Here is a 27,006-nt window from a genome sequence, read left to right on the forward strand (position 1 = left end):
CTGAACTCCAATGAGTAGAGTCCCAATCTACTCAACCTCTCCTCATATGACCACCCCCTCATCCCCGGGATTAACCGAGTGAACCTTCTTTGTACTGACTTGAGAGCAAGTATGTCTTTTCTTAAGTATGGACACCAAAACTGTATGCAGTATTCCAGGTGCGGTCTCACCAATACCTTGTACAACTGCAGCAATACCTCCCTGTTTTTATATTCTATCCCCCTAGCAATAAAAGCCAACATTCCATTGGCCTTCTTGATCACTTGCTGCACCTGCATACTAACTTTTTGAGTTTCGTGCACCAGGACCCCCAGATCCCTTTGTACTACAGTACTTTCCAGTTTCTTGCCATTAAGATAATAACTTGCGCTATGATTTTTCCTGCCAAAGTGCATAACCTCACACTTTCCAGTATTGTATTCCATCTGCCAAATCTCTGCCCACTTACTTAGCCTGTCTATGTCCCTTTGCAGGTTTTTTATGTCCTCCTCACTCACTACTTTCCGTCCCATCTTTGTATCATCTGCAAACTTTGATATGTTACACTCGGTCCCCTGCTCCAAATCGTTAATTGACCCCTGCAGAACACCACTAGTTACTGATTGCCAGTCTGAGAACGAACCATTTATCCCAACTCTCTGCTTTCTGTTAGAGAGCCAATCCTCCACCCACGCCAGAATATTACCCCCAATCCCGTGACTTTTTATCTTGAGCAATAATCTTTTGTGTGGCACCTTGTCAAATGCCTTTTGGGAGTCTAAATACACTACGTCCACTGGATCCCCTTTGTCCACCCTGTATGTTACTTCCTCAAAGAACTCAAGCAAATTTGTCAAACAGGACTTCCCCTTTATGAAACCATGCTGAGTTTGTCCAATTAAATTATGTTTATCCAAATGTCCCGTTACTGTCTCCTTAATAATGGACTCTAACATTTTACCAACCACAGATGTTAGGCTAACAGGTCTATAGTTTCCAGCCTTCTGCCTACTACCCTTTTTAAATAAGGGTGTTACATTAGCAGTTTTCCAATCTGCCGGGACCTTTGCTGAGTCCAGGGAGTTTTGGAAAATTATTACCAATGCATCCACAATCCCTAATGCCACTTCCCTCAAGACCCTAGGATGTAAGCCATCAGGTCCAGGGGATTTATCCACCTTGAGTCCCATTATTTTACCAAGTACCACTTCCTTAGTGATTTTAATCGCATTTAGCTCCTCCCCCCCTCGATCCCCCTGTTTGTTCAGTGTTGGGATATTCTTAGTGTCCTCTACCGTAAAGACTGATACAAAATATTTGTTCAGGGTTTTTGCCATCTCCATGTTTCCCACCATCAATTTCCCGGTCTCATCCTCTAAGGGCCCAATATTTACTTTAGACCCCTTTTTCTTTTTATATAACTGTAGAAACTTTTGCTATCTGTTTTTATATTTTTTGCTAATTTACTTTCATAATCTATCTTCCCTTTCTTAATCAATCTTTTAGTTATTTTTTGCTGTCCTTTAAAGACTTCCCAGTCTTCTATCCTCCCACTAGATTTGGCTACCTTATATGCTCTTGTTTTTAGTCGGATACTTTCCTTAATTACTTTACTTAGCCACGGATGGCTATCTTTTCTTTTACACCCTTTTTTCCTCAGTGGAATATATATTTTTTGGAAGTTGTAAAATAACTCCTTAAATGTACACCACTGATCATGTACCGTCTTACCCTTTAATCTATTTTCCCAGTCCACTCTAATCAATTCCGCTCTCATACCTTCATAGTCTCCTTTATTCAAGCTCAGCACGCTTGTTTGAGATCCAACCTTCTCCCCCTCTAATTGAATATGGAATTCAACCATGTTATGGTCACTCATTCCAAGGGGATCCTTTACTAGGACATTTTTAATTAATCCTGTCTCATTACACAGGACCAAATCTAAAGTTGCTTGCCCCCTGGTCGGTTCATTTACATACTGCTCAAGAAACCCATCCCTAATACACTCAATGAACTCATCCTCAAGGCTGCTCTGCCCAATTTGATTTGTCCAGTTAATATGATAATTAAAATCCCCCATAATTATAGTTGTTCCCTTATTACAAGCCTCAACTATTTCCTGATTAATACTCCGTCCAACAGAGTTGCAACTGTTTGGAGGCCTATAGACTACGCCCACTAGTGTTTTTTTCCCCTTATTATTCCTTATCTCCACCCAAACTGTTTCACTATCCTGCTCCTTTGACCCAATATCATTTCTCTGTATTATAGTGATTCCTTCCTTTATTAACATAGCCACCCCACCTCCCCTTCCTTCCTGCCTGTCCTTCCTGATTGTTAAGTAACCTGGTATGTTTAATTCCCAGTCATGGTCACCCTGCAGCCATGTTTCTGTAATGGCCACAAGATCATACCCATATGTATGATTCGGCAGATCGGGGCTCGGGGGATGGGGGCGGGGCTCGTGAGATCGGGCCTCGGGAGATCGGGGGGGGCGAGCCTCGGGAGATGGGGGGGGCGGGGCTCGGGAGATGGGAGATCGGCGCTCGGGGGGCGGGGCTCGGGAGATCGGGCCTCGGGAGACCGGGCCTCGGGAGGGCGGGGCTCGGGACATCGGGGGCGCGGCTCGGGACATCGGGAGATCGGGGGGCGGGGCTCGGGGACTCTCCCCCTCCTTCCTCCTTCCCCCCCTCCCCCTCCTTCCCCCTTCCCCCCCATCGCCGGCAGAAGGGAGAGGGTCTGCTGGCTCCCCCCTCCCTTTCTCCCCCTCTCCTTCCCCCACCTCCCCCTCTCCTTCCCCCACCTCCCCCCCTCCCCCCCCCTCATCTCCCCCTCCCCTCCCCCTGCCCCCTCTCCCCCCTCCCCCTCCCCTCCCACCCTCCCCCTCATCTCCCCCTCATCTCCCCCTCCTCTCCCCCTCCCCTCCCCTCCCCTCCTCCCCCCTCTCCCCCTCCCCCTCTCCCCCTCTCCCCCTTCCCCCCTCCTCCCCCCTCCCCCCTCCCGCCCTCCCCTTCCTCCCCCCTCCTCCCCCCTCCCCCTCCTCCTCCCCCCACCCCCTCCCCCCACCCCCTCCTCCCCCTCCTCCTCCCCCCCACCCCCCTCCACCCCCTCCCCCTCCTCCCCTCCCCCCCACCTCCCCCCTTCCCCCCTATTCCCTTCCCCCCCCTCCCCCCTTCCCTTCCCCCCCTTTCCCCCCTCCTTCCCCCCTCCCCTCCCTTCCCCCCTCCCCTCCCCTCCCCTTTCCCCCCTTCCCCCCAGTCACACTCTCTCTTCCCCCAGTCGCTCTCTCTCTTCCCCCGTCGCTCTCTCTCTTCCCCCCAGTCGCGCGCTCTCTTCCCCCCAGTCGCACTCTCTCTTCCCCCCCGTCGCTCTCTCTCTCTCTCTTCCAACAACAACATACCCTCAAAAATCCCTCGGCACCACCGGGCACTTCAGCTAGTATATATACACATCCCAAATGTGCAAACTGGCAGCTTAATAATAAAATATTCAGAAAAAATGCTGTTTACTACACTACTGTAGAGAGTCAACTATGGCTCAGTTGGTAGCACACTTGCCTCTGAGTCAGAAGGTTGTGGGTTCAAGTCCCACTCTAGGGACTTGAACACATAAAGCTAGGCTGACACACTAGCGCAGTGCTGAGGGAGCGCTGAACTGTCGGAGGTGCCGTCTTTCAGATGAGACGTTAAACCGAGGCCCCGTCTGCTCTCTCAGGTGGATGTAAAAGATCCCATGGCACTATTTTGAAGAAGAGCAGGGGAGTTATCCCCGGCGTCCTGGACAATATTTATCCCTCAATCCACATAACAAAAACAGATTATCTGGTCATTATTACATTGCTATTTGTGGGAGCTTGCTGTGTGCAAATTGGCTGCCGTGTTTCCCACATTACAACAGTGACTACACTTCAAAAAGTACTTCATTGGCTGTAAAGCGTTTTAAGACGTCCGGTGGTCATGAAAGGTGCTATCTACTTTCCTTTCCTTTTCCTTGCCTTTTCCTTTCCTTTCCTTTCCTTTTCCTTTCCCTTTCCTACATAGATGCAGTCATTTTAAAGGACAAAACGTTGTTGGGCTCAATTTTTGTTGCATACATTGCTATCTAAAATTGTGATTTATGCAGTATTTTAATATTTTGCTTATTCTTCCCCCCGGGTGCTCTCTCTCGTGTGATAAAAACGGAAAGCTGAAAGAGCACCATTAATTTGTTCTGATGACTACAGTGATAAGTGGAGATAATGGGATAGATAAACAGCAAAGATATACCATCAGAAACCTGATTATTACCATTAAAATTCCAACCCAGCAATCTGCAGAATGCTGAGAATTCCTTCTCCGTTTCCACCACTTTAGATGATAAGGCAAAAAACAGTCACTCGGTGCTCCTTGATTAGACTGCCTGGATTTCCTGATACTAGTGATAAATTACGCATTTTTCCCCTTGTTTTGCAATGAAATCTTAGTTCTGATTTTTTAAAATCTTTCTGGTCTCTCCCCCCAAACCTATAAGCTTTTATTGTAATAATAGTTTGATAAAATGCCCTGATAATGGAGGAGGTGTTTTGTATGGGAGCACACATTAATGTTATCACAAAAAGAAAATACTGCAGATGCTGGAAATCTGAAATAAAAACAGAAAATGCTGGAAATACTCAGCAGGTCAGGCAGCATCTGTGAAGAGAGAAACAGAGTTAACGTTTCAGGTCGATGACCTTTCGTCAGAACATTTCGTCAATGTTATCATCCCATCTCTCTTCATCAGCCGCTCACTGCTGTTGTTTATAGCTTTATCACCTCCTGCCAATAAATTGCCCAGATTGTTCACTGTTCCATGACTGCTGAGTAAATTTATGACAAAATGATTAAATTATTGCAGATTATGTGGATTGTAAAACAAAGTGATAGCAAGTGTGTTGCTTGTGCATGTTTTTTTGTCAATGTTTTTGCTTGCATGTGTGTTTTTTTTAAACTTCAGTGACAGTGTATTGACTTTCAGCATTTGGCAGCAAGCACAGCTACTGTTTGAGAAGTAGCGCTCTAGATTCTATTCTTATCTAAAACTTGGGAAAACTCCAGTACCCTATAAACTTTCTAAAACTCTTGCCTCTTAACTCTGCAATGTCCATTTAAGTCTTCATAAACTAGGTTTGCTGAAACCTGAAAGTCTCACCAGTTTGGAGTCAGATTCACTATATTTGGGTTCAAATAAAATGTGATTATACTCTACATATCCTACACTTTGAAAATAATCACAGCGCTCATATTTAAATGATCTGTCTCCCATCTACATATAAAACACACAGTCCTAGTCGCCTGGTAATGGGCTATGAGTGTCAGCAGCAAAATAACAGAAACCAATTTAGTGCTGTGCCAGACAATTATTTTCATAATCAACTATTCTATTGCTTGCTAAAATGATTAATTGATTATTGCATTATATTAACCCGATGCAAAAATGGTAAGACGTACTCTTAAATGCATATTCACAATAACATCACACTGAATCAATCTCCGCTTGCTTTTATCCAACTAATGCGTCACCTTTGCTGTGATAATATACTAAAGGGTACAATTGTGATATGTTTCAATGTTTTATTATTGAAACAATGTAACTAGTCTTGTGCAGAACAGATCTGAAGAACTAAATTAAATGTGTATGCAGTCCAGCCCCATGTTGTGTCGAGTGGTTTAATTTTTAAAAACAAAATTATAATAAATTATAATATATATTACAATTGGTTAGTTTGGTCATCTATAGGTATTTCAAATGTGATACTTTACTTTGAATCATACCTGCATTATGTTTTTATATTTGTTTTGAGGGGATAGCTACCTTTATCGTAATAAGGTGGATGAATTAGCTGCGCAAATAGAGGTAAACGAATATGATTTGATTGGGATTACGGAAACATTGGCTCTAGGGTGGCCAAGGCTGGGAACTCAACATCCAGGGGTATTCAATATTCAGGAAAGATAGGCAAAAAGGAAAGGGAGGTGGGGTAGCATTGCTGGTTAAAGAAGGGATTAACACAATTGTAGGGAAGGATATTAGCTCTGATGATGTGGAATCTGTATGGGTAGAACTGAGAAGTACCAAGGGGCAGAAAACGTTAGTGGGAGTGGTATATAGACCTCCAAACAGTAATGCGGAGGTTGGGGATGGCATTAAAAGGGAAATTAGAGAAGCGTGCAATAAGGGCACAGCAGTCATCATGGGTGACTTTAATCTACATATAGATTGGGCTAACCAAATTAGTAACAATACTGTGGAGGAGGAATTCCTGGAGTGTTTACGGGATGGTTTCCAGGACCAATATGTCGAGGAACCAACCAGAGATCAGGCCTTCTTAGACTGGGTATTATGTAACGAGAAAGGATTAATTAGCAATCTTGTTGTACGAGTCCCCTTGGGTCGGAGCGATCATAATATGATAGAATTCTTCATTAAGATGGAGAATGAAGTAGTTGACTCAGAGACTAGGGTCCTGAATTTAAATAAAGGAAACTACGATGGTCTGAGGCGCGAGTTGGGTAGGATTGATTGGGGAATGTCACTCAAAGGGTTGACGGTGGATAGGCAATGGCAAACATTCAAAGACCATATGGATGAACTACAGAATTTGTTCATCACAGTTTGGCATAAAAATAAAACAAAAAAGGTGACTCAACCGTGGCTAACAAGGGAAATTAGGGATAGCATAAGATCCAAGGAGAGGACATATAAATTGGCCAGAAAAAGCAGTAAACCAGAGGAATGGGAGCAGTTTAGGATTCAACAAAGGAGGACAAAGGGATTAATTAAGAAGGGGAAAAAAGAATATGAGAGTAAGCTTACAGGGAACATAAAAACTGACTGTAAAAGCTTTTATAGATATGTGAAGAGAAAAAGATTGGTGAAGTCAAGCGTAGGTCCCTTGCAGTCAGAATCAGGGGAATTTATAATGGGGAACAAAGAAATGGCAGACCAATTAAATACATATTTTGGTTCTGTATTCACAAAGGAGGACACAAATAACCTCCCAGAGATGTCGGGGAACATAGGGTCTGATGAAAAGGAGGAACTGAAAGAAATCAGTATTTGTAGGGAAATGGTGTTCGGGAAATTGATGGGATTGAAGGCCGATAAATCCCCAGGGCCTGATAATCTACATCCTAGGGTACTTAAGGAAGTGGCCCTAGAAATAGTAGATGCATTGCTGATCATCTTCCAACATTCGATGGAATCTGGAACAGTACCCATGGATTGGAGGGTAGCTAATGTTACTCCACTATTCAAAAAAGGTGGTAGAGAGAAAATGGGGAATTACAGACAGGTAAGCCTGACATCGGTAGCGGGGAAAATGCTAGAGTCCATTATAAAAGATGTAATAGCAGAGCACTTGGATAATAGTGACAGGATCGGACAAAGTCAACATGGATTTACAAAAGGTAAATCGTGCTTGACTAATCTACTAGAATTTTTTGAGGATGTAACTGGTAAAATAGATGAGGGAGAACCAGTGGATGTGGTGTATTTGGACTTTCAGAAGGCTTTTGATAAGGTCCCGCATAAGAGATTAACATGTAAGGTTAAGGCACATGGGATTGGGGGCAAGGTATTGACTTGGATAGAGAACTGGTTGGCAGACAGAAAGCAAAGAGTTGGAATAAACAGGTCTTTTTCTGAGTGGCAGGCAGTGACTAGTGGGGTACCGCAGGGATCGGTCCTTGGACCCCAGCTATTCACAATATATATTAATGATCTAGACGAGGGAACTAGATGTAATATCTCCAAATTTGCAGATGACACAAAGCTGGGTGGGCATGTGTGCTGTGAGGAGGATGCCGAGAAACTCCAGGATGATTTGGACAAGTTGGGTGATTGGGCAGAAGCATGGCAGATGCAATATAACGTGGATAAATGTGAGGTTATCCACTTTGGTGGCAAAAATAGGAAAGCAGATTATTATCTGAATGGCAATAGATTGGGAGAAGGGGAAGTGCAATGAGACCTGGGTGTCCTTGTGCACCAATCGCTGAATGTAAGCATGCAGGTGCAGAAGGCGGTTAAGAAGGCAAATGGCATGTTGGCCTTCGTGTGTGAGAGGGTTTGAGTACAGGAACAAGGATGTCTTGCTGCAGTTGTACAGGGCCTTGGTGAGACCACATCTTGAGTATTGTGTGTAGTTTTGGTTGCCTTATCTGAGGAAGGATGTTCTTGCCATGGAAGGAGTTCAGCGAAGATTCACCAGGCTGATACCTGGGATGGCAGGAATGACATATGAAGAGAGATTGGGTCGATTGGGCTTATACTTGCTGGAGTTTAGAAGAATGAGAGGGGATCTCATTGAAACTTATAAAATTCTGACAGGACTGGACAGACCAGATGCAGGAAGGATGTTCCCGATGGTCGGGGAGTCCAGAACCAGGAGTCACAGTCTAAGGATAAGGGGTAAGCCATTTAGGACAGAAATGAGGAGGAATTTCTTCACCCAGAGAGTGGTGAACCTGTGGAATTCTCTACCACAGAAGGCAGTGGAGGCCAATTCATTAAATATATTCAAGAAGGAGTTGGATATATTTCTTAAGGTTAAAGGGATCAAGGGGTATGGGGAGAAAGCAGGGACCGGGTACTGAATTTGGATGATCAGCCATGATCGCATTGAATGGCGGAGCAGGCTCGAGGGCCCGAATGGCCTACTCCTGCTCCTATCTTCTATGTTTCTATTAGCGCTGCAGATTTTGACATTTTTTCTTTTGCTATAGGGGACCATACACTTTGAATAACGTAACTTTCACTTTGAAGAGGCTATATAATAACCACATAAATGGATTCTGGTGTTTAGAGTAGGTAAATAATGTTTATGGATTTTTTAAATCACATTTGAAAAGATAGCATCCCTTTTAAGTAGCCTGATTAAACTATATTCTGAAGTCAAAATTGTTCGATAATCTCATAAATTTAGTATCAATGTAAAAAAAAATTATATTCCTGTGGTAAAAACTCAGTACTGTACTTGTTCTCTTTTCAGCGACTGAGACAATTTCTGAAAAGTCCTCTATAGTTCAACCAAAGGGGTTCTGTCTCTTTAAGCAGAGTATCTCTAGAGCAGTCAAAAGAGATGGTAGAGATTTAAAGTTGCATTTATATAAAGGTGCGTGTATATTGCTATAGTTTGTCTAACAACAGTGTCACAGATCTAGCCATAGGTTACTATTGACATTCTGGGCTTCCGGTTCCTTGTCTCGAGCTTGTAGGGATCAATATTGGCATTAATTAATCACCTTTATCAGTTTGAAAATCCGGTTCTATTTGTTGTTACATCAGCAAAATATCAATATAGAAAGTGGACTCCTTGATTGTCCTGGCAACTTCATCTCTCGGGTCAAAGAACGTTTATCTTATCTCAGTGCTGAAAGTAACAAACTGTTTAGGGGTCCATTTTAACTGCGAGATTATTGATTAAGTTGAGTTCTTTTTTTTCCCTTCGTTTTGAGGAAGGGACTCCAAACTATACCTTTATAATAGCTTGACCTGGTAGCCAAGAGCTTTCTGTCCTTAATTTTAAACTTGAAACCCTACAATGGAATGTGACTTGTTACAATTTTAAACCTATGCCAACTTTACTAGACCAGCACCTCAACTGTGTTCAAATTCAATGGATCAATTAACAAAATGAAAAATTACATTTATAACAATCAATTATGATACAAATTATGTTCCCTATAATGTAGGAGTAACATTATGATTGCACTTGCTGATTATTATAATTGTGATTCTTTTGTATTGTATACCATTTTTCCTGGTGTGCTGCTCCAAATGTCCTTTGATGGAACTGAAAGAACTCTATGGTTTACTGAAGATACAGGCCGCGATTTTGTAAATGGATGCGGCTTGGGAGCGGGTCAGCTGGTTTCCGGGTTCCAGTCCCGCCCCCAACTGCATCCGGCCCACGGACGTGGTTTTCCCTTGATTGACCTTGTTAAGCCCACCCTGTGGGCTTGCCGGCCAATTAAAAGGAAGCCGGTCAGATGATGTCATTTGATGATGCGTCAGCTGCCGTTTTTCTTAAAGGGACCATGCACAATTTTTTTTTGACGGCTGATTTCTCAGTGTTTGACAGCATTGAGGTGCTGCAAACACTGACAATCACTGTACAAAGGTGAGCTCTTGCACCCAGGCTCTCCAATGACTCCCCCCATAGGCTAGAACAGATGGCAGCTGCAGGTGAGGTTACAGAAGCGATCTGTCACTGGTGAGAGAGGTTCTCCCAATGAGGCGGGACTAGACAACCAATTCATAACTTGTTACCTACAGAAAAGTGTAAATGCATGAAAAATGATTTTCCCAACATTTTCTTACCTCTGAAACTCACCAGTGCACCATTGGATCCTTCACACCACTTCTGCAGCTGTCATCCCAGGTCCATGCGCAAATCAGGGACCCGACACTTGGGAAGATTGATCGGAGCCGGGTTGACAGTGGGTTATATACCCGCTGTCAATCTGTGCAATTTTGACGGTGGTCCCACCTCCAAACCCACACTCTGAGCGCCAGCACAATTCCAGCCACAGTCTTAAGGCCATTTCAAATAATTTTTTTCTTAGTGGCATGAAATTTAAATTTTCTATAAGGAAGGTTGAAATCAGGAAACAGAAAAAAATGACACATTCTGAAATTTAAGAAATGGTTTAATTTTGGGTATAGAAGAGGTTTATTAGAATGGTTCCAGGGATGAGGGAATACAGTTGCGTGGATAGACTGGAGAAGCTGGGGTTGTTTCCTTCGAGAGAGAAGGCTAAGAGGAGATTTGATGGAGGTGTTTCAAATCATGAAGGATTTAGATAGAATAAATAAAGAGAAACTGTTTTCCATGGCTGAAGGATCAGTAACCAGAGGGCACAGATTTAAGGTGATTGTCAAAAGAACCAGAGGCTACGTGAGGAAAAACATTTTTTATGCTTTGAGTGGTTAGGATTTGGAATGCACTGCCTCATAGGGTGGTGGATACAGATTCAACAGTAGCCTTCAAAAGGGAATTGGATAAATACTTGAAGGAGAAAAAATTGCAGGGTTAAGGGGAATGAGCGGGGGAGTGGGACTCACTGGATTGCTCTTCAAAAGAGCCAGCGCACTCGATGGGCCGAATGGCCTCCTTCCGTGATGTACTATTCTATGCTATGATTCTATGATTTTAAGTTTTACTTTTTCCCAGGTTTCTTTGTCCTATAAATCCAGAGTTTGAGTGATCTATAGTGTGAAAGTGCATTGTTGGCTGCTGTAAATGACATGGCCTGAATTATCCACGAGTATGATTGTTTTTAATTCTCCATCCCTCTCCCTAACATCTGTCTGAGGCTGAACCATACTGTTCGCAACCTTGGTGTCATATTTGAACCCTGAAATGAGCTTCCAACCAGATATCCGCAGCATAACTAAGACCGCCTACTTCCACGCCCGTCTCCGCCCTTGCCTCAGCTCATCCGCTGCTGAAACCCTCATCCATGCCTTTGTTACCTCTAGACTTGACTATTCCAATGCACTCCTGGCTGGCCTCCCACATTCCACCCTACGTAAACTTGAGGTCATCCAAAACTCGGCTGCCCGTGTCCTAACTCGCACCAAGTCCTGTTCGCCCATCACCCCTGTGCTCGCTGACCTACATTGGCTCCCGGTTAAGCAGTGCCTCAATTTCAAAATTTTCATCCTTGTTTTCAAATCCCTCTATGGCCTTGCCCCTTCCTATCTCTGTAATCTCCTTCAGCCCCACAATCCCCCCGCCCCCCACCCCCCCTGAAATACCTGCGCTCCTGTAATTCTGCCCTCTTGAGCATCCCTGATTATAATCGCTCAACCTTTGCCAGTTGTGCCTTCTGTTGCCTGGGCCCTAAGCTCTGGAATTCCCTCCCTAAACCTCTCCACCTCTCTATCTCTCTTTCCTCCTTTAAGATGCTTCTTAAATCCTACCTCTTTGACCAAGCTTTTGGTCACCTGCCCTAATTTATCCTTATGTGGATCAGTGTCAATTTTTTTGTTTTAAAATACTCCTGTGCAGCGCATTGGGACGTTTTACTATGTTAAAGGTGCTATATAAATACCAGTTGTTGTTGTTGTTGTATGTTAATGTCTGGCATCTAATCAGGTGTTGCACTGACAGTTGTTCTTAACCGTTACATATCTTTCAGGTAGATGTTTTCTCCTTTGGTATTGTATTGTGCGAGATACTTGGCAGAGTCACCGCTGATCCTGAAATTCTACCCAGAACACAGGTAGCTATAACTGACTGGTTAGCTGTCCTCGCTTGACCCTTAGAATAGCAGGACGATAGTATTTTTAAGCAGAAGATGAAGCCATTTTGGGTGGGATGGGATCGACTCCAAAAACTTGATCGTAAATTAGAGATTTGCATCATTGAAACTGTACAATGGTTCAACCTTTTTATGTAACAGAATGAAAGCCTGATAAAATCAGCTCATTGAGACAGGGTGAATTGTGGAGAAAAGCAGCAAAAGATTTAATTTTGTTTTGTTTCCATCTTGAACCAAATACGTGGGAATGAAATTGAATGATTAAATATCATAATATAAGCCAATTTATGATTCACCAACATGCTCTTGGGTACACTGTCACAGAAAATCAATTATAGAACTGTTAGCAGACAGCATTTATTAGGTGATAAGCGAGATAAGATAAATGGTAATTCTAAACAACAAACTAAAATTTAAAACTTGAAATCAATTTATGATTCAACATCATGTTACCAATGTTCATAATAAGATAATATCGTACATGGATATGGACGAATGAACAAAGCATACATTTGTAATAAATTCCAAAACAAATCAGTCTCAAACAACCCGCATTTTCTGAGCAAATGCCCAGAAGAAAATCCACCTGTGCTCCTCTTGTGTTTAACTATGCATGTATCAACAAGTTTTTAAAAAAAAGAGCAATAAGGCACCTTTACGTTACTGTGGTCTCACCAACCTACAAATGCAAGTTTTTTTTCTGTGGGTCTCTAGATCTGCCATTGAAACTCTGTGAGTCCAGTCAGCCTACGGGAGAGCAAAGGTAGATATCGCTGACATGGAACCTTGCTGGACTTGAGTTTGGGGCACAGAATCAGGGCCACAATGTTGTCTCCCTTCATGCGACTCGCATTGAGTGAGGCTCCGCACCAGCAGTACAGTCTTGTTTTCTCTCCTCAAGTACAAGGAGCGTGATTGTTGTGACGGCTTCGATGTCAGCCTTCCAGGGCCCAGACCATACTGAGCCATAATGTAAATACACACACACATACGTGTATATATACGTATCTTGCAGAAATTGATTTTAACTAATTAACTCCCCTCCTCACGTGATTCTTACAACCTACTGTCCTGGCCAATATTTTTAACCTCAATCAACATCACTGAAACAGGTTATCTGGTCATTATCACATTGCTGTTTGTGGGAGCTTGCTGTGTGCAAATTGGCTGCCGCCTTTCCCTCATTACAACAGTGACTACACTTCAAAAAGTACTTCATTGGCTGTAAAGTGCTTTGAGACGTCCGGTGGTCATGAAAGGCACTATATAAATGCAAGTCTTTCCTTTACTGAGATTTTTTTTCCACTGGAAAAAATCATAGTTTTATCTCACTTTTAATTTTAGTAAGCTAGCCCTTAAAAGAAAGTGTCTGAGTGCATTTGTTTGGGAATTGTAAGTTGCATCAATTTTGATCAGAGTCTTTCAGATGAATGCACTCAAATCAGTGATTGTGTGTTTGCTTGTGTAGGAATCAATGGGGGAGAAATTCGGTTGATTTGCGCCTCCCATTAACGCCCTAAGAGGGTGCTAACGGGGCGCAAAGCAACTAGCGCCTAGGCGTGGCACCACTAACGCCTCCCACGAAATTCAGTGGGAGGTTAGCGGCAGTGGTAACCATTAGTGCCCCACGGCGCTGCACCTCTGGTGATGATGTCATTGCCGTGTGCAGCGCCCCAGCTGTGATCTTCGGTAGCACCCCCTGACTTACCGCTGGACGCTATGTCTGACAGGGTCAAGGGGGCCTACCTGCAGCCGGGGCGGTGCAAATTAAAGGGGAAGTGCTGGGCGGCCATTTTTGTTGCTGGCCACCTGCCAGCACCTGACCCCGTTGCTGTACCTGGCCCCCCCCCCCGCGGGGTGCCGGCTGCGCGCCGTGAGCCCGGCACTTCTCTTGAGTGCCGGGCTCTTTTGCCGGCACTCCGCTCTCTGGTGGCCCAGCTGGGCCTCGGGTTGCACTGCGCTAGGCCCCTCTCCTTTAATAAAGGGAGGAAGGTCTGCAGTAGCGGCACGTAGCACCGCAATATTCACTCGCAGTGCCCCAAGAGGGAGGCGGGACACTTCCAGTAGCGTCCCGCCTTCCTCTTGGGGCGCTACCAGTAAATTTTGGGCAAAGTTAGCGCCCCAGAGGGGGCGTGACTCAATTTTGCCCCCAATGTCTTTAGAAGACAAGTGAAGTGAAGAAAATGGACAAGAAAATAAAAGCAATGCCACATAGTGGTCTTTTTGTCAGCACTTTCCCTTCATTCCTCACTCAAAATCATTAATTCCATGCTAGGGTATGGTTCCTTAAAGGGGTTGCCCTCCAGAACGTTACCCAAGTAGCCATTGTTGAAATTGGAGTGTTGAAGGCTATTGAATTGTGATTGGAAGAGGGAATCATAGCAAGCCCAATCCAGTCTTCATCCAACATCCACACATGCATATTTAGCAGTCAGCAGTGAAGTCCTCCCTAGCGCTGGGACCAGTTGTAGTGAACCCTACTGCTACCAGAAGCCAAGATCAGCTAACTCAACACTGACTAAGGATTAAACCGAGGACCTTCTCTGCTTTGTATGGCTCAGCTGCTCACTGTGTAAACCCACTGAGGCATTGGGGAAGCCAATGTGCTTGTATTTAAGATTTTAGATTCGGATTGTGTTGTTATTAGCCACTTTCACTGATCCTCTTCCATCTGCACACGGTAAATAATACCAATAATAACGATGATGATAACTTGAAGCTATAATGAGACCAAGTATCTCATTAGCAGTGCTGTTGCCCAGTGATGTGAACTCATTTATAATTAACTACACGAACCATTCGCTCACCTCTATACTTCAATGGCGTCACTTCATTTTCAGTAAGGTGGGCAGTTAAAAGATATAACACAAAGAATGTTTGCATTGCTCCTGAATACCAGCCTCCAATCATGTGTATTGATTTAAACCCTTTTTGCAATGCCATATAGAAATTTATTGGATATTGCTCCCTGTACTCTACTGATCTGCCAAAAAGCAAACCTGTATTGTGCAGTTGCGAGCCAGATGGGTGGTTACCTGCAGTGGGGAGACGGCAAGCAGCATTGGGAACCAACTTTCAGCAGAGCTGGCCTGGATCATGCGAAAGGCTACACCAGATGCCCACAAAAGCTGAATTTGGCTTGCAGGCCCTTAATGAGTACCCCTGACATGATGAATATAGATGTTCCTGTAGAAAGCAAGACACATTTTTTTGGTAAAGTGGTTAGAAGGGAATTGAAGAATCTTTCCTTTGATATAATTTTTCATAACTATAGTTAATATAAGTTACGATGCAATACTTCTACTAATATATATATATATATTAGAGAAGGTTTACTGAAATTAACAGTTTAAAAAAATCAAATGGACATGTGTATTAACCAACTTAGCATCTACTGTACATGGCAGAATGTTGGTTGATAGTCAATGATGCAATTTAAAATTATTGCCTTAGAAAGTAAAATAGTAATACCATGTGTTTGTAAGTGGTTTAGCTTGGCATGCAGTAAAGCTCTACATAATTATTAAATCGATTTTTAAAAAACTTTTTTTTTTAGGATTATGGACTCAATGCTGAAGCGTTCAAGGAAATGGTGAATGGCTGTCCGAAGCATTTACTGGAATTAACTGTTAACTGCTGTAGGGTATGAAGTATTTATCATTTATCACCATTCTGTATACAGGATTAACTAACTGCCCTGCTGTTAGTTATATTACACAGACCGTGACTATAGTGGGAACTATACCTGGGCAAAATCAGTAACCTGTTCTTTATTTAATAAAATGTGCTTCCAGGGAGGAATCAAGTTTTGATGCATATAAAAACCAAAATGCACGATATTCTTGGCAGATCAGTTAACATCTGAGAGAGAAAGACAGGTGAATGTTATAGGTGGGCCACCCTGTCAGAATTGCTGTAATAAGTAGGACAGGCCCTTTAACGTTTTCTTATTTTACTACAGTAGTTCATGGGTTGCTGAAACAACTGGATGAAAATAAAAGGGTTAAAACTTTGCCAAAAATAACAGGCAAAGGAACTTCACATGAATCGGTTCTTTGATTTGTTACTAATACAGGTAGACTATCCTTTATCCGCACTTCTGAAAACCGAAAACCTCATAAAACCGAAAGTTTTTTTGTGGCGCATAAGTCGTGCGCACGACATAACCAGAGTGGTGCCAAACATGACCCGACGCGGCCGATGCTTTTCTGACCTGATTTGCGGGCCAGCTTAGCGTAGGAGTCAGCCGATATCTGGCTTTCCTACAACTGGCGGCGGCAGTCGAGCCCCAGACCCCCGCTAAGTCAAGGAATTCAGATACGGAGCAGGGGAGCTGTAAACAGACTGTGAGCGGCAGCACAGAGAAGCAGGAAGGGGAATGAGACACGGAACAGTTGCAAGAGGTAGCCTGAACTTTTAAAATTTATATTAAATACAGATACTAATGTTCAGAGTTTCCCAGTCTCATAATAATACCTTCTGAAATCCGAAAAATTCCGAATTCCGAAACACAGCTGGTCCCAAGGTTTTCGGATAAGGGATAGTCAACCTGTATCACAGAGATAAATTTCAACTCCCAATATTGACTTCTAACTTCCTTCTGATGAAACTCACCGCTGTCCTGGCCAATCTAACATGGCAGTATATGACATAATGGTAGATTAACAAACTGAACAAGACCGCAGAGCACGATTCTTATAAATGAAAGATAATGTAGTGCCTTAGGGTCAGGTGTCGCTCCGATATTCCCAGCTGTACAATTTTTATTTACCCATGGTATCTGGAGTCTAAACTTCACTAATAGAACAATTAGCGCAGCACTCTAGAGTAAGTTATCTATCTTTGATACACCAAAGCCTCACTACTGTGGAAATAAAGTGATCCCAAATTATAAGATTAAAAAAAACCACTGCAAACATTTTATGCAAGCAGGCTATATTTTGATTTTGTTTCTTTCTGTTTGTACAGCCTCATTTTAGCTGTACACCATGTTAGTATTTTTAAAAGAAATGAAACCATTTCAAATGTTCGCACAAAGGAAATAAAACTCAAGCATGCCCTCTGCTTTTCCCCCACAGATTGATGCCTTTAAGAGGCCATCCTTCACTGAGTTACTGGACCAACTGGAGGAGGTAGCTGAAGGTTTGGAGCCAAATAAGGACAATCAGCTCCCTGTGTGAATCTGTCAGTGTTTGACTCTGCCACAAGACCTTACGTGGGTGATAGCAATTACTGCTATCATCATATAGTGTACTAACAAAGAGGAAAAATCCTGTGAGAATTGGAAGTGTGTTAGAAAGAGCTGATTCACTCATGATCATCTAACTAGACCAATTTGTTAACAAACATGGGGGTAATTTGGACTTTGAGTGATAATGTATAATGGGCGACATGGATTCAGCCACCCGTTACACATCTCTCCCGATTTTATTTCCATGAATAATAGGCAGCTGATTTGATGTCGCCCGTTTTACACTATTACCCGAAGTTCAAATTACCCCCCATCTTCGCTAAAGTACATCTGCAACAGAATTCAAAGTCTTAACGTGTGGCATTTATTGGAAAACTGCCATTGCAAACCTGCATTCTGGGTTACCAGACAGATAAGTGTTTTCATTCAATCTGTCGTAGCTGATGGGCTGTAATGTATATCTTTTAAACTGCTCTCATAGGAGATGCAACTTTTGTGAACCTAAAGCTTATAGTATAGATGCAACAATGTCAGTTCACTGACTCAACCTTTCATTAGTGAATTTTTGACTGCAGAGTTCTTAGTATGTGTTTTAATCAGATCATGCTAAATAGGCTTTCTGTAAGTTGCTATTTGTTGAATAATTTAAAGCAAGAGACAGAGAAAGAGGCACGATCATACATTAAATTTGCATGAGCAATATTTCCTGAACTTTTATTTTTGCTCAAAACAAAATGACCCCTGAGGGTTAGCAGTAATGTTTGGTGAACTGATCTTAGTTCAGGTTTTCAAGTCAACCCCACTGTAGCCCATCAAACACCAAGGCCAGTTCTGGTCCATGGAAGTGCCTCACCCACAATCAATTATTGTACAGGAGAAACATTTCAGCAGGTATGGGTTTGAATATCCAACAAGTGTATCGGTCAGTTGACTGGAAATTCAGACTGAGGCTCATTAAAGCCAATTCTGGTAGAGTCTCTCCAGAATAGCCAAATCCTTGTGTATTCAACTTTTGAACCCTATGTTTTGTTTACCCTTCAGTGTGGAGTTTGCACATTCTCCCCGTGTTTGCGTGGGTTTTCTCCGGGTGCTCCGGTTTCCTCCCACAGTCCAAAGATGTGCGGGTTAGGTTGATTGGCTATGATAAAAAAGTTGGCCCTTAGTGTTAGGGGGGATTAAATATTTGGGGTTATGGGGATAGGGCTTGGGTGGGATGGCTGTCGGTGTAGGGACCGGGTGCTAGGGTTTGAATGATCAGCCATGATCTCGTTGAATGGCGGAGCAGGCTCGAAGGGCCGAATGGCCTACTCCTGCTCCTAGTTTCTATGTTTCTATGTTAACAACATGTCTGCCTTACCAAGCAATGCCTCGTATTTACTGTAGTACATGTGCTGAAACAGGCAGCATTGTGTCCCAGCTAAATTTCACCAAGTGAACAGAAGCAGAAAACATTCCCGAGCCAAGAATATTCTTCAAAAAGACATGTCCATTGTGATGAAATCTGTCTGGAAATTAATGAAAGAACCTGGTTTATCGAGTGGACATCCTCCTTTATTAGATGACATTCCAGTGCATATAATAGTTATTAATTATCCTCTGTTTTATTTATATATATATATATACAGGAAACTCTCTTTTAACTGGCATCTAAATAACTGAAAATCTCTGTTAACCGGCAAAATTCAGGAGTAGGTTCAGGTAAGTTTTACTTCATATTAGTGGCAATTCCTGGATCTGTGGCTGTATAACTGGGGTTCGTGCACTTGTTGCTAAGCAACAGGGATGCTTGGTCTGTGGCCGGAGTTCCTGCACATGTGGGAAGCCTGGATTTATTGCTGTGTACGGAGCTCTCATACCTTTTAAACTATACCTCTCTGTAATCCGGACTTTTTGATAAACCGGCACCACGCCGGTCCCGTTGGTGCCGGATAATAAAGAGTTTCCTGTATATACATATATATATATTGCGAACTAATTATGTGAAAAGATTGAGTTGTAACTTAGCTGGCACATCATATCAAATACCGTAAGTGTTACTCATACTGATAAATTATCACAAGTAATTAGTATCTACTTCAGTGATGAATTAATTACTCAATATCCTAAAATGACCTGATAGTTCAGTATTCTGTTGAAAGGGCAGAGATGTGCTGAAGTTGGCCGTAGAAGCTCCCTCGATGGTTCAGTAATTAAGAATTTGCATTTATATAGCACCTTTCATGACCTCAGGACGTCCCAAAGCACTTTACAGCCAATTAAGTACTTTTGAAGTGTACTTTAGTCATTGTTGTAATGTAGGAAACGTGGCAGCCAATTTGCACACAGCAAGGCCCCACAGAGTTAATGACCAGATGAACTGTTTTTTTAATTTTTTTTTAAAGTGAATGTTGGTTGAGGGATAAATATTGGCCAGGACACCGATTAAAAGGCACTGCTGACTGAAATCTGATCTATATAGACAAACAAGGCTGTAGGTTTGATTCATGGTCTGTGCGATGTTGGCTGATCTCATTTAGGGTAATGGTACAAATGGCTTTAGCAACTATGAGCTAGGAAAGGGAAAAAAGAAAGCAAATCAGTCTCCCGCCCCAGATTGTAGAACCCAACTGGAAACTGTGCTCGTGTGGATCAGGTGAGGGCAGGAATGGGCTTAGCTGTGATGCTGTCCATTGTTGAATAGCCTGTAAACAGTCACCTCCAATAACCTTAACACTCAGTTAAGGTACAAAGGGTGCCCAGCACTTGTGCAACTGTACCCGGCGTTAGTCAGCATCTTCACGAGAAGAGGGCAGAAGGAAAAGATAGCGGTAGAGGTGAACACAGTTGATAATATATCTAAATTACTAGCAGCTGGGCAAAAACAACAGTAAAGTGAAAAACTGAGTTAAAGACAGAAAGTCCTTCCTTGGCCGCCTTAAGCTCCATTTTGGAACTGTTAAACCACATCACAAGATACCTCAGCAAAATGGTGAAAGTTTTGTGCAGTTTATAAATGGATCTTGAATGGCCTGATGTCACCTTTTGCTGTCCCCAAATTTGTGCAATACAGCTGTCGTCAGCTCAATCTTCAATTGGTTTAACATCTCTGCCACTGCTGGATTGGGACACTGTATCTGTTGTGATTTCTGAGGAGATGATGTATCAATTTTTATTGCTGACAGTTTTCAAGTCCAACCCTTGAAGTAGAGAACAGGGAAGCAGTTATTGTACCGCTCCTTACATGACTGAAGGTGATTTAACACTTTGACTACTGAATTATTTCCCTCACGCTATCTGTCATAGAGCAAATGCAAGTTAAGCATTTCTAGATGTTTCTAATGCTGATTGTAAAAGTAGATTTGTAGTATTTAATACTCTATTATAATGTAGAATATGAAAACTGGAGGGAAACGTAGCATATTTCTCAATTTGCAGTATTTTCTGTATAAATTGGTCAATTTATTTTGATGTGGAATTGCTTGGAGGTTCTCTGATTTTATTGGCTGTTCCAAGTGCAATAAAACTATTTTTCTTTGTGTCACGACCATTTGACCAGCAACCTTTAGGTGAAACCCTCCAATGAGCACTTTCAGGCTTTTCTTAAATTATAGAAATAAATGCTGCATAGTCGTGTAAAATATTGGAGATCCATCAAGGACCACCAGTATGTTGTGTCAGGATGTGGCAGGGCCTGTGCGCCCGCCATTGTTCTGAGGCGGCGATTCCTTGGTCCAGATTGAGCAGTGTGAGGGAATTACTGAGCAGAGCCTGGGCTCTTTTCCTCTCAGAAAGGTATACAATTCAGAAAAAAACTTCAGGAAAGAGACACTTTGAGCTGCTGTCATGTCGCCCTGCTGCTGGCTCAGCACCAGCAGAGTCTAGGGAATAAGCTACTTGCCAGCTGCCTCAATGGAGAAATTAATACCAATACGGACCAATTTTTTAAAAGACTTTAATGAATATTTAACTTGTAAAATCTTTAAAAAAAGTAGGGAGCTGCTTTTTCACATGAACTCATTCAGGGCCATAAGACCTCAGAAACTGGTTTAAAATGTTTAACCATGAAATTGGTTGAATAAGTAAGGTACGGCAGAATATTGTATTGCAGTCTTCTTTGTGTTATGTAGAGTTTCATTGCAAAGGAATATATGACTCACTTGTTCATTATGAATGCCAAGAAGTCAATCTGTGGTCTTATGAAATAAAAACAGAAAATGCTGGAAATACTCCGCAGGTCAGGCAGTATCTGTGGCCAGAGAAACAGAGATAACGTTTCAGGTCAATGACCCTTCGTCAGAACTGTGGTCTTACGATCCTTGTTCAGAGTTTAATCTCGCCTGTTTTCTGTTGCATTCGTTTATAGCCAGGTATTTTTGGTAGCTTTGAAAAAGTTGTCCTACATCGTTGTATATAATGTACAGTAGTATTGTGGACTGATGATGTGTATATAGATATGTGGATGCTTACAGACTAAAGCATGTGGTTTGATCGGTTCCTGCTGGTTATAGATGGTGCTAAAACATTGAAAACTGTTGTGCAGAACTGAACATGCTCAAGCAACTGCTTTTTGCCTTGCATTTGACTTTTGCAGTTGAAAACTTGAGCTAGTTGATGCTTATTAATAAAAATGTTTAATAATGCATATTTTGTCAAAATGGATATTACTTTACTGTCTCAATTATCTTTTTTAAATTCCAGTACGTGCATTAGTCAAGGATAACAAGGGGCTGTTCACCCCTTCAATACATATAATAGTTTTCAAAACAATAAAGTTCATATAGAAGAAATGTTTGATTTTGTATATTTTATTTATTTACTGAAGGAATGAATCTCCCCATGACATTCAATGGCTTTACCATCGCCGAATCCCCCACCATCAACATCCTGGGGGTCACCATTGACCAGAAACTTAACTGGACCAGCCACATACTGTGGCAACAAAAGCAGGTCAGAGGCTAGATATTCTGCGGCAAGTGTCTCACCTCCTGACTCCCCAAAGCCTTTCTAGCAGCTACAAGGCACAAGTAAGGAGTGTGATGGAATACTCTCCACTTGCCTGGATGAGTGCAGCTGCAACAACACTCAAGAAGCTCAACACCATCCAGGACAAAGCAGCCCGCTTGATTGGCACCCCATTCACCACCTTAAACATTCACTCCCTCCACCACTGGCGCACCGTGGCTGCAGTGTGCACCGCCTACAAGATGCACTGCAGCAAATTGCCAAGGCTTCTTTGGCAGCACCTCCCAAACCCACGACCTCTTCCACCTAGAAGGACAAGGGCAGCAGGCGTGTGGGAACACCACCACCTCCAAATTCCCTCCAAGTCACACACCATCCTGACTTAGAAGTATATCGCCGATCCTTCATCGTCGCTGGGTCAAAATCCTGGAACTCCCTCCCTAACAGCACTGTGGGAGTACCTTCCCCACACGGACTGCAGTGGTTCAAGAAGGTGGCTCACCACCACCTTCTCAAGGGCAACTAGGGATGGGCAATAAATGCTGGCCTTGCCAGTGATGCCCAGATTCCATGAATGAATTTTTAAAACATGTAGGACTGCCAGTGGATGGCTTTAGCAAAGACTTGGTTTATATTAAAATAACTTTGAAAATATAACCGTTACAAATTTCAAGTCTGCCGTAGATATTCTCCCGGGTTTAGGGGTGGTGGTCACTCTGGTAAGTGGTCGGTGCTGCCCGAAATCAAATCAACAACACTTGCATTTATATAGCGCCTTTAATGTAGTAATCAGACAAAACTTGATATCAAGCCAAAGAAGGTGGCATCAGGACAGGTGGGCAAATGCTTGGTCAAAGAGGTAGGTTTCAAGCAGCATCTTAAAGGAGGAGAGAGAGGCAGAGAGATTTAGGGAAGGGAATTCCAGAGCTTAGGACCGAGACGGCTGATATAATGGTGTAACCTGGAGGGGTAACAACAGTAGCCTGTTGCCATTTGAAATAGATATTGGCCCAGAAATTCGGGTCCCAACGCACAGGGTACTCACGCGTAGGCCCAACGAAAGTGCCGGTTTCATGCATGCACTGCGCATGCGCGGGAAACCGGCATTTCCGTTCCCCTGAAAGAAGGGGTTCACAGGTCGAACGCGTGCGCCGGAGAGGCAGCGTGTGCGCATTGAACTTACAAGGCCTGCTTTTAACAAGGTAAGTGGTGAATTAATTAAAATTAAAGCATTTTTTTCCACAGGTTTATTATTTTTAAATGCTTTATAAAGAAAGGTAAGTTTATTTTTAGCCCCGTTAGAAAATGTAATTCATTTTTTCAAAAATTTAAATGATTGTTTAAAATAGTTATTTAATGTAATTTATAGTTATTTTAAAAATGTGATTTTTTTTTTTACATTTATTTGAAGTTTTAGTGATGTTTTGGGGCTTATAGTATTTATAGGTTTGACAGCTCTTCCTGTCAAACTTATGAATGAAGCATTCCCTGCTACCATTGGCTCTCCATGGCCCACGTGATCCCAGGGGACGCATCGAACTAACTGCGCCCCTGGGATATGCAAGCACTGCGCGCCGGCAGTTGGAGCAGGCCCAGGATCGGAATCCCACGCGGGCCCACAGCTCAACGGCCGGCGCGCTAGGTAAGTGCAGGTTGGAGGCTTGCACCTGCGGGAAGCCCCCGAACCGAATTTCTGGGCCATTGCTTTTCTGGCATGCCCTCATGTACACTTCTCCAATCTTCAGAAGGTGCAATGATGACACTTTAATGAGATAAGGCTAAATATGAATACTTAAACTGCTTTATAATACAGACAGCGAGAATGTACAGAGTAACAGTTATAATCAAAACTTTCTTACTCCGCTTAACTTTGAACCCTTCCTTGTGACTTAAGAAAAATGATAAACCAAGTAGTCCTATCCTGGTTGGTGGGGCAAATGCGCTTGTCTTTAATACCTTTTAGCTTTGAAACAGACCAAGGCTTGGTTAGCACAAGTCTTACAATAAACTCCCTCGGCCTGCTCTTTTTCTCAGCAAACCATCCCAATGACCTTAAATGTGGGGTTTTCGCTCCTTTTTATTGCTTCTGACCGCAGGAAGTTGGGGGGGGGGGCGCAGTTGTAATATTGTTTAAAAATATAAGGGCATTTATGAAAATTAGAGATACAGGAATCAGAATCAAGTGAACATTACGAGAAGATTAAAATCATTTTGAAAAAATCGATAGACTAGAGAAAGACTGTGGTTACAATTGATTTGTTACTCATGGTCCTTAAGGTGAACTATTGTGTATGTTTTATTTCATTTGGGATCATTTTTATTTATTATCACAAATTACCAATATTTACTTCTCCATAGCAATAAAACTCACCCTGTGGGGTGGGCACCACATTAAACATCCTTGGGGGAATTCATCCCAGTATCTGTCTTACTGACCTTGTTGGAATGATTAAATAAAACCCATTCCAAGCCACCACATTGGGATATGCTCCAGACCATAATTGGCAGGCTCTAGTTTAAACTTCTCTCAGCAAATTCAATGGAATTCAACTCTTTGGAAGCCTTGAAAGAAACAAAGTATTGCACTGGGGTCCTGAACACCTATCATTCTTCAAAAAAAAAGTCAAAACACTTTGAAAAACAACCGAGCGCTAATGAAAATGGTACGCCTCCCCTATAATAAACAAGGTGATATTTGTAAGCCTGTAGTTCTGCAACCATGGGAACCTTGAGCTTCCGATGAAAAATGACATTCCTTTGGTTGAAAAACAATTTGGCAGAGAGAGAACAAAGTGCAACAAGTTACAAGCATAGCCCCGTACAACACCATCAAAAGAGAGCTGGAAAGGAACCAACAAAACCAAGCCAGTATATTGAGGTAAATTGCTCTGCTGGTGCAGCCAATAGTGGACTCTGATGTAGATTCCAGAAACGGCCATCTGGTGTGCAGGCTGAGCAATTACTTGTAGCTATTGAGAGAGCTGAGAGTGGTGACTGAGGTAGCAGTGAATGGAAATAAAACACTCTTATTTTGAAATACACCCTAAGACTCTTCCTCCTTAATAACTTAAAGAACCATGGAAGTGAAGATCCTAGTATGCCTGCCAGTGTAAAGTGGTCAACCATTGTAAGCCATGACGGTCGACATGCAAACTAATAAGTGGAGATCACCCTGATACACAATGAAGATTTGGGGATGTTACTGCCACATTGAATAATAGAGAAGGCTGCGTCTAGTGACACCACTCGGTGCAATTAACAAGATTTGTAGTTGCACCGCCAGGATTTGGGAGGACCATAAACACCCGACACTTTGCCTCGAATGCGTAATTCAATGTAGTCAACACTGCCGAGTGGGACTGTACTCTGGGGCCCTTCCATTACAATTCTGTGAGATGTTAACCATCACCCCAGAACTTGCCAATGCCTTCAGGTGAGAAACTCTGTGTGCAGAGAATGAGAATAAAATAAAGGCTGCTTTCAGTTACACCGCTGGTACAATAAATGAAGAAGTCTAATGGGTCATTTGATGCAGTCAGGCTGTAGACTCACAGTACTACATTGAAGTTCTCTACATGACCAAGTGCCAAACTCAACAGGTATGACGTTTCAACACAGCACAGCACTAACACTCGGGCCGGGCTTGAGCAACGTAACACGCATATGCGTCACTTGGCCTGGTGGCAGTATCAATATTCAGTCTGAATAGAAAAAGCTTGAGCATTATCTGCCCCAACTAGTTCAATTAAAGTGGTCTATACAAAGCCTGATGTGCAAGAATGTAAAGATTATTGGTGCCAAGAAGTGAAAACTGAGCTAACATCCTTATTCAGACAATGAAACATGCTAAATGTTTGTGGATTTCCACAAACTCTTACACTGATGAGAAGGCAATTCCATTGACAGTCTTTAGATAAACCCGATAAACTTCACAAGTTTTCATCTAGGACATTCTCTGGCATATTACCTGCTGGAATAGAAGCTGTCCATGCTTATATTCTAAGAGAAGTGAACTTATTACATTGTTAGACTTTTTTTTTAAATTCGTTTTTATGGGATGTGGGCATCGCTGGCAAGGTTAGCATTTATTGCCCATCCCTAATTGCCCTTGAGAAGTTGGTGGTGAGCTGCATTCTTGAACCGCTGCAGTCCGTGTGGTGAAGGTACTCCCACGGTGCTGCCCTTGTCCTTCTAGGTGGAAGAGGTCGCGGGTTTGGGAGGTGCTGCCGAAGAAGCCTTGGCGAGTTGCTGCAGTGCATCTTGTAGATGGTGCACACTGCAGCCACGGTACGCCGGTGGTGGAGGGAGCGAATGTTTAAGGTGGTGGATGGGGTGCCAATTAAGCTGGCTGCTTTGTCCTGGATGGTGTCGAGCTTCTTGAGTGTTGTTGGAGATGCACTCATCCAGGCAAGTGGAGAGTACTTTGTATTGTAGAAACCTGAATAAGTTCCTCAAAAACAAAACAAAAAATGAAATTATGTTTTTTCTATCGGTATGCTGAAGAAACCAGACATGCGCTGAAGAAACCAGACATGCGCTGAAGAAACCAGACATGCACTAAAGACTCCAGAGATGTGCATTTCAGAGGAAGTCACAACACATTTGTCT

General features: G+C 42.8%; 1 protein-coding gene across 2 annotated transcripts in view; it reads left to right on the forward strand.

Annotated features, from left to right (window-relative positions):
- LOC147101832 (dual specificity testis-specific protein kinase 2) overlaps positions 1-22,223 on the forward strand; it is a 133,414-nt gene extending 111,191 nt beyond the window's left edge. For both annotated transcript variants that reach the window (XM_085965810.1, XM_085965811.1), the window contains exons 7-9: positions 12,144-12,227; positions 15,823-15,909; positions 17,345-22,223. In XM_085965810.1, the coding sequence (XP_085821936.1) occupies positions 12,144-12,227; positions 15,823-15,909; positions 17,345-17,446 (273 nt within the window). In that variant the 3' untranslated portion in view covers positions 17,447-22,223. The remainder of the gene's footprint in view (positions 1-12,143; positions 12,228-15,822; positions 15,910-17,344) is intronic.
- Positions 22,224-27,006: the final 4,783 nt, after the last annotated feature.

This window comes from Somniosus microcephalus, chromosome 23 (genome assembly GCF_052327205.1).
Source record: "Somniosus microcephalus isolate GS21.2 chromosome 23, FLI_Smic_1.0, whole genome shotgun sequence".
In the NCBI taxonomy this organism is placed as follows: Eukaryota; Metazoa; Chordata; class Chondrichthyes; order Squaliformes; family Somniosidae; genus Somniosus; species Somniosus microcephalus.